At 35.9% G+C, this 9223-nt stretch overlaps 1 protein-coding gene across 1 annotated transcript in view; it reads left to right on the forward strand.

Annotated features, from left to right (window-relative positions):
• Positions 1 to 9223, forward strand: part of LOC114031871 (peroxidasin-like protein) — a 475034-nt gene that overhangs the window by 452329 nt on the left and 13482 nt on the right. The window contains exon 21 of the mRNA XM_027847056.1: positions 3224 to 3353. Within this exon, the coding sequence (XP_027702857.1) occupies positions 3224 to 3353 (130 nt within the window). The remainder of the gene's footprint in view (positions 1 to 3223; positions 3354 to 9223) is intronic.

Here is a 9223-nt window from a genome sequence, read left to right on the forward strand (position 1 = left end):
ATTTTGCATCAGTTCATGTAAGTCTTTCCAGTTTTTTTTTCTGAAATCTGCCTGCCTGTCATTTCTTACAGCACAAGAGTATTCCATTCCATTCATATACAATAACTTGTTCAGCCATTGCCTAATTGATGGGCATCCCCTCAATTTCTAATTTCTTGCCACCACAAAAGAGGTGCTATAGATGTTTTTGTACATGTAGGTCCTTTCCCCTTTTTTATGATCTCTTTGGGATACAGACCTAGTAGTGGTGGTGATTGTTGTTTGTTCTTTGTTCTCAAAGAGGACTATGACATCAGGATGATGATACCATGACTTGCAAGTGAATTGGATTTAAGTGAGGGAGGGCTGTGCAAGGTCACCAGCCTCTCTCTCTCCTCTGGAGCCATCTGGACCCAGGTTCAGTGGCAAGAAATAGATCAGGATGACTGGAGATGGCCCCTTCAAAGGGTATGCACAATTTTACTGTTCTTTCAGCATCTTCCAGATTGCTCTCTAGAATGGTTGGATCAGTTCACAACTCTACCAGCAGTGCATTAGTGTCCCATTTTCCCCACATCTTCTCCAACATTTATCGTTTTCCATTTCTGTTATATTAGCCAATCTGATAGGTGGGGGGTGGTACCTCAGGGTTGTTTTAGTTTGCATTTCTGTAATCAGTAATGATTTAAAGCATTTTTCATATGACTGTAGATAGCTTTAATTTCTTCATGTGAAAACTGCCTCTTCATATCCTTTGACCATTTATCAATTGGGAAATGACTTATATTTTATAAATTTGACACAGTTCTCTATATTTGAGAAATGAGGCCTTTATTGGAGACACTTGTTATAAAAATTATTTCCCAGCTTTCTGCTTTCCTTCTAATCTTGGTTGCATTGGTTTTGTTTGTGCAAAATCTTTTTAATTTAATATAATCAAAATTATCTATTTTACTTCCCTTTATCCTCTCTAACTCTTGTTTGATCAAAAATTCTTCCCTTGTCCACAGATATGACAGGTAAACTATTCATTGCTCTCCTAATTTGCTTATGGTAACATCCTTTATGTCTAAATCATTTGTCCATTTTGATCTTATCTTGGTATAGTGTAAGATTCTGGTCTATACTTAATTCCTGCCATACTGTTTTCCAGTTTTCCCAGCAGTTTTTGTCAGATAGTGAGTTCTTATCCCAGAAGCTGAGGTCTTTGTGAAAAGTGTTTGTTTATCAAACAGTAGATTACTATTGTCATTTACTAGTCTTTATACCTAAACTATTTCACTGATCCACCACTCTATTTCTTTTTCAGTACCAAAAAGTTTTGATGATTGCTGCTAGGCTACCTTCCTTTGCATTTTTTTTTTCATTAATTCCCTTGATATTCTTGACCTTTTGTTCTTCCAGATAAATTTTATTATTTTTTCTCTCTCTTTAAAATAGTTTTTTTCGGTAGTTTTATTGGTATAGCACTGAATAAGTAAATTAATTTAGGTAGAATTGTCATTTTTATTCTATTGGCTCAGCCTACCCATGAGCAATTGATATTTTTATAATTGTTTGTGTGAAAAGTGTTGTGTAATTGGCATCAAGATCATTCACTGCATCCCAGGCCATCACCAGTCATCCTGACTTTTGTCCTGCCATTGGACTGCAGTGACTGTGGAAGAGAGATTGTTTTTATGGAGAATACAGTGGGGCCAACTAACGTTTCTTTTGCATAACCAGGAATTTACTGTAACTATAATGCAAAGCCAGAAGAAAAAGCATATATCAATTGGGTATAATTTGCACAACTCTGCCTCACTTAAATACAACTCAAACATAATTAAAGACATTACCCTTGTGAAGTCATTGGTCCCCATCAAAAACAAGGAATGCAAAACAAAATCAGCAAATATTTATTAAATATCTGCTAAGTTCAAGACTCTCCTAAGCACTAGGTACACATTTAATTTTTTCCCAGAGCTGTGATTTCAATAGTGTAGAGAATTCCTGGTGATTGAACTCCTTCTACCAGTGCAGCCAGCTACTCTGAAGCTTATTTTTTCAAAGAGTTGGCTAGGGCACTGAGAGGATAAGCGCCTGGACTAATATCACACAGCCAGCGCATATCACAAGTGGGATTTGAATGTAGACCTATTGATTCAAAGGCTTGCTCTCCACTTACATGCTACCTCTTATTAGGGATGCAGAGATAGACAATTCAATGCTCCCTGCCTTAAGGAAAATATCTTACCAGGTGAGAATCCTACATTTATGCAGATATTGACCTAAGATGTAGACTATGAAGCAGGGGAAATAGAAATACAAAGTGCCCTGGGATAATATAAGGAACACTTTCAGTTGAAGGGTGGGTGATCAGGGAAATATTTATCAGGGATGTAGCAGCTGACTTGAGCCTTGAAGATAAGGATTCTGAAAGGCAGTGATGAGAAGAGCATGCATTTAAAAAATAGTGGATGGCTTGAACACATGCTTGGAGCTTCAAAATGGCATTTTGAGTTCAGGGAACATCTGGTAGTCCTAGTAACCTGGGATGAGGTTTTGATTTCTTTTCTGTTTTGTGAAATTATTCTCTTCAGAACATTCTATTCCAAAATGGATTCTACGTTTGTTCCAAGTTCCCAAACTCTATATAATCATCTGGTCATTTGCTTCTATCTGTTGGGAACTTTCCTCAAACTTTTCAAAAGCATCAAAAGATGACAGGGCTTCTATTCTTTCATGTTCAGCAGGGTTGGGTTATTTTGCAATTGGCTTTTTAAGAAGGCTTGATTTTTGACAGCCAGACTTATCATTGTCTTAGTATTGCTATTTCCATGAATATGTAATGCAGCAACAACTTTACCACCTGGGTGCTGCATAGTGTGTGATATTTAATTTGCCACAGCTTTGTCACTGTGTAAAGTGAAAAAAAATGTCATTAGGAAAAGACATAACTCTGAGATCTAAATAATATACCAAATGTACTTGCAATACAACATGACATTCCTCATAGTTGTCAAGGGAAACAAAAGTAATTTCAATATATTTGAAAGGAAATATCAGTAGAACGACATTATGAGTTATTCTTTTTTATTCTCATTTTAATTTTAAATCCTTAATTCTGACTTTTTTTTCTCCTTTGTATCCTTCACAGCACCTATCTCAGTGACTTGTACATAGTAGGCACTCACATCTTGTTGATTTTATTTGATAGATTCTTCCCCCTTCCCTGAATCTTATTTTGCTTCTTACATTATAGGCATAATGAAAAATTATCGATGGATAGAAATACAGAAAATATGACACATTTGTCCAGTTCCAGTTTTCCTCAGGATTTCAACCATTTTGCTGCAGAAGTTCAAGAAACCATCATAGCTCTCAGAAAACAGGTTTGTTTTCTCCAGTAGTTGCCACTGTTTTTATGGAGAATACAGTGGGGCCAACTAATGTTTCTTTTGCATAACCAGGAATTTACTGTAACTATAATGCAAAGCCAGAAGAAAAAGCATATATCACTTGGGTATAATCATAGACTATTTATTATCATTTAATAATACTAAACCTAATAAATACTAAGCTTCAATATAGATTATTTAAATGGTTATGGGATGAGGGGAGAGAAAAAATGAGGAAGGTTGGAAAAATTTGGTGCCTTTAAGGTAATTATATCATTGAATAGTGTGTAATCTAGAATATATTTGTTATATTTAGGTCAGATTGCTAGGTGTATGAAGCTCAGGGAATTTTTCATTTTTGCACTGACTGATAGAGGTTGACAAATTTCTGAAGGGCTGTAGCTTGGGATGCAGTTTTCTATAGCTCATGTGGAAAAAGTACATTTCTTGGAATAAACTGAAAAAACTGCACAGAACTTACAATTTTGTCTGTCTTTTAAATGCCTGGAAATGTTCTAATTAAAAAACTATAATTCTACACTTTTCTATTTTTGTGCTTATCTTCTCAGTTTTTGGTGGCTTCTGATTCATGCATTCTTCTCTCAAATTGAAAAAAGAAGCAATGAAAAGGGAATTTCATCTATATGGATAGGGAAAATGTAGATACCTGTTCTGTAATAAAAATCTGCTTGCTTAAGGGCACAATGTCAAGCTATCTGTTTTCGCAGACATTTTTTCACTGTGAGTCTTTTGCTCTTTCCATATTAATATCAGAGAAACTCTGTGCCTAAATTAGTTAAAACTCTTGTCAGAGGGGGTAAATAACTCTTGAGTCTCTAAGAGTTATATAAGCATAAATTTATGGTGTTATGGTGGAATGTGTAGGGTTCAAGCGCAAGGGTCAGCCTACTCAAATTCTTCCCACATCATCCTGCCACTGTGTCCACCACTCTTCCTTCCTAATAAACCTAAAATTATAGGAGATAAAATTATCTCCAGAAAGTTTTATGGAGTCCTTTTATGGAGACCTGTTACTTGTGGACAAAGATTGCAATCTGGGGAATCTTCTTTAGCTTTTTCCAATGATCATAAATCCATCTACAAGATTAGCTGTCACCTCAGAAGATAATGAGAAAAAAAAGGGGATGTCACCTAGGACAGGTAAATTTTAAAGGGAGAGTGAGGATCTTGGCAATAAAAAGTACTGTGTACCTGAGAGGCAGCATGAGTGTGCCCAAAGGAGAAAGACAAGTCCCTGATGATAAGGTTTGTGGGTTGGGATAGTGTTGCATCGCCGTTCTTTCCACTGTCACAGAGAAAGAGTTACGGATAAAAACATTTATGCCTCAGGAGCTTTTGATTCAGTCTTGCATACTGTGACTTTTGTGTGACTTCAAAGGAAGTAGAAGAATCAGGGCAAACTGTGAAGAGGCATTTTAATTTCTCCCTAGTATTTTGCCTTCTCTCTGGTGGTTGCCAATGTATACACAATGGTAACTGCTTAAGGTAGCATAGCCAGAGTAATTAGACTTATTTTGGGCTTAGAGAACTGAGATGGGCAGGAATGTCAAGGAAAAAAAAACCACACTCAAAACCCCAAAACCCACACTCTTTTGTGTGTCTGTGCATGTATATACCTGAGTAAAAAGAGAGAATACCCTCATCCCCCACCAGAATTTTACATTCCTCCAAAGTAGTACTTTTTATAGCATCTATTAATTTAAGATTGAAGCAGCTAACCAGCATAGATGTGAATCCATTCAGTCCAAGATCAGGAGTAGATAATTCATATAAAATATGTTAAGTGATCTTCTATCTATGATGTCAGGATTGAGCAAATACCTGTTTGCATGGGAGGATGGTTTAGTCGGTGTCAATAAAAGCATGGTTTAATGCTCATTTGAGCAATACAAAAGAAACAGAAATCTTAAGGGGTTATTAGCTCTTATTCCCTAAAAATATTTCTTATACTTACATACAGAGCATGAATTTAACTAATTTTTGTTTTGTTTTTTGTCTATTTATATATATACATATACATGTATATATACAAACATATGTATAGCTATTGATACATTGATATCCATGGATAGTACAGTGGAACCAACATCTCTTAGATGTGGGTACTCTCCCTACCAGTGCAATCAGTCATTCGAAAAGTACTTAATATGTACCAGATATAACATAGTCCCTGCTTTCAAGGAACTCATATTTCTTGGGGGGATACAATATGCAAATTACTATATTATAAACATATATATGTATATATGTGTAGATAGATAGATAGATAGATACAGGTATAGGTAGCTAGGTGGTACAATGGATAGAGCGCTGGGACTACAGTCAGGAAGACCTGAGTTAAAGTTCACATCTGACCTCAGACACTTATTAGATGCATAACCCTGGGCAAGTCACTTAACCCTGTTTGCCTCAGGTACTCATCTGTAAAATGAGCTAGAGAAGGAAATGGCATGCCACTCCAGTATCTCTGCCAAAGAAAATCCCAAATGTGGTCATGAAGAGTTGAATGTGATGGAACAACAAAATACATACATATAATGTATACTATATACACATACATACATGTCTACATACATAAATACATACATATGTTGCATAAAGGGAGAATACCATCAGAGCAGAATCTGGGCTCCATGAACTTTTAAAAAATTGATTGTATTTTTATAATTGTATTTCAAAATAATTGAGGTTTTCTAAAATCTTATATATTTTATTTTGTGCATTTACAAACATCATTTTGAGAGAGTATCCTCACTCAGGAGTCCGTGACACAAAAAAGGAAAATTCCCTGTCTTAAAGACTGGGGTTGGGAGACAGGAGAGCAGGGAGGATTATAACTCATCCACACCTTTTCATTTTGTGCATAAATTCTCCATAAAATATCTGTCTAACATACTAGCAGCCTCTTTTATTTCTTTTCATATTTCAAGGACTCCAGTATAGTACACAGACTGGCTATTATTCTTCCCTCTGATCATACATGTCCTTGATGATGTCTTTCACATCATTTCTTAAGTGCAAGTCATTATTGGTAATATACTGTTATGATCCACTGTGTTTCTTTTCATAGTCTTTTCAATCACTTATATTATTGATAATTCTCAGGTCATAGTGTTCCATGATTTGTAGCCATATCAAATCATTACAAAAATACTAGCCTTAAAAATGGCTTAGCATGGCAACAGACAGCTTCAAAGCAATGAAAGCACTGAGCAATTTCCTAATATGGGACTGCTTGATTTTCTCTTCTTTTTCCATTCTGACACAGCTCATTATAATCTGTAGATAGGTAGGAGTATTTCATTTATTAAGCCACGTACTAGGTATTATGTTAAGTACTGGGGAAGAATACAATAAAACAGTCCCTAGTCTCAAGGAACTTATATTCTAATGGAAGAAAACAACACATAAAGGAGAGTTTTAAAATGAGGTGTGGGGGGAGTCAGTTGGAGAGGAAGAGATACAGGGTTTAAAAGTCCAGAGAGGGGGGCAGTTAGGTGGTGCAGTGAATGGAGCACCGGCCCTGAAGTCAGGAGGACCTGAGTTCAAATCTGGCCTCAGACCAAACACTTGACACTTACTAACTGTGTGACCCTGGGCAAGTCACTTAACCCCATTTGCCTAAAAAGAAAACAAAAAGTCTAGAGAGTCAGATGTAGCATCTTTCCCATTCAACTGCATGTCATGATCTGGACAACATATGTTCTTTATCCACTTGACTTTTTCTTATTTTGATAGAAAGCTAGGTCTCTAATGAGTGACTATCAATCTCATTGATAAGACCTAATATTATCCTAGGTCTTGATTCAGAGAGATACAACAGGGGATAAGGGCTGGGTTTGTGAATTCATTAAGAGGTGAGTAAACTCCACCTATCAATGCAGATCAGCATCTTTGCGGCAATTTCTAGTCTTTGACAGTTGAACTGTCAGGTTAAGTGATTTGCCCAGGGCCACACAGATATTATGTGTCAGAGGCTAGACTTAAACCCTGGCCTTGTCTTGAAAGTCAGCTATCCCTTCATATTGCCTCTCACATCCAGTGTCATCCCATGTCCATCATCTTTTCCCTTTAAACTTGGTCATGTACATTCTCCGTGGTGGACATCTTTGTTAAGCATATACCTCCATTTTTGATGCTTCCCTATTTTGTGGATTCAGCAAGTAAAAGAAACAAAATAAATATGCTATTTTGAATGCCCTTCAGAAAATTGAGTGACTTTGAAGATGTCTTCTGCTGTAGAAAAGAGTCTTTGTGAACTTGCCTCTTTTTAAAATCCAAGTTACCCTTGATATATGCACAGATCATACTCAAATATTTTATAGATCTGAGAGAGAATGCTCTTACATGATATAGGACTTATAATTCACACTATGTCATTTACAGACAGGAGTATCTGGACAACCTCACAATCTATAGGGAATTCTTTTGTATCTCGGAATATGTTCTGGATGTCCTCCACAAAAATGGTAAACACCTCTGGTTAGTAGGAGTCTGTATTTCCTTGTCTTATACCTTGCTTCGTATAAATGATCAGAGGGCTCTCATACAATTCTGTCTTTGTGATTGTAACTTTTAAAGAATCTTAATACATTTTTGACAAATATATGGGGGTGGTATTCCTTGCTGGAGGAGAGCCTTTAGGGTAATATCTTGCTTTATCAAATCAAATGTTTTCTAATAATCAGCAAATGATAGGCATAGTGTGGTACTGTATTCTCTACACCTTTCAGGCAATTGTATTATGGTAAATTATTTGTGTATTGCAGAATGTTTTTTGTGAGCTATTGCTTGCAAAAGCTTCATTCGTCCCTTCTAATTACCTCATCATTAGTTTCCCCAATGTGTCTATAAATTATTTTCATAAGAAAATAATAAAAAAAAGAAAATTTCATAAGAAAATAATAAAAATATAAAAACTAGGCATATAAGGCAGTAGTTGTTTTTCCTTTTTTCTTTTAATTGTAATAACATTCAAACTTTAGAAAATTAGAGTTTCCTAACTAAAATTCATATTCACTCAAAAGAGCTCAACTTAACTACAGAGAAAAAAAAAGTAGATGAAGAATGCCTAATACCCAGAGCAGTGGTGTCAAATTCAAATAGAAACAAGAGCCTCTGAATCACATATAAGGATCCCTATGGGCCACATATTGCCTTAGAAAGCCATATGTTAACATTATCTATATATTCTATTTTTTTTTATTTATTTTGTTAAGTATTTCCTAATTGCATTTTAATCTGGTTTGGAATGGCCATATATGTTTGACACCTCTGACAGCTCATTGTCTAGACTATTATATACAAAATGGGCAGCCTGTAGGGCTCATTCACCAACACATGTATTTGGGTCAGACACTGCAAATGGATAATTCACTGGGCCCAGAATTAAATAGGAGAAAACTAGCATCCTGGATTGCTTTTTGGTTGAAATGTTCTTTGAATGGCTTCACCTTCTCCTTGAACCATATATCCACCTTTTTAATGTCAATGTTCTCCAGGAATATTGTATGATAATGAGCTGTGAACCAGTATGGTCTTCAAAGAATTAAAGTTTAATATAAACCAAAGGGCAATCTAGAGGCACAGGGTGGGCATAAGTAGGCTGCAACATGTTACAAACAAGGGTTATAAATAAATAGCATAAAAATGTAGCAAAGAAATCAAAAAGAAGATGGGCTGGTCATGTGATAAAAGTGAATAATGACTGAGGATAGCCCCTATTTTCCATTGGTATGCTTGCAATTTCAAGAGAATTTGGGAGTCTTCTTCTACCATTCCTCTTTACATACACATACACACACACACACACACACACACACACACACACACACACACACACA

The sequence above is a fragment of the Vombatus ursinus genome, unplaced genomic scaffold, assembly GCF_900497805.2.
Source record: "Vombatus ursinus unplaced genomic scaffold, bare-nosed wombat genome assembly UNPS02015255.1, whole genome shotgun sequence".
NCBI lineage: Eukaryota > Metazoa > Chordata > Mammalia > Diprotodontia > Vombatidae > Vombatus > Vombatus ursinus.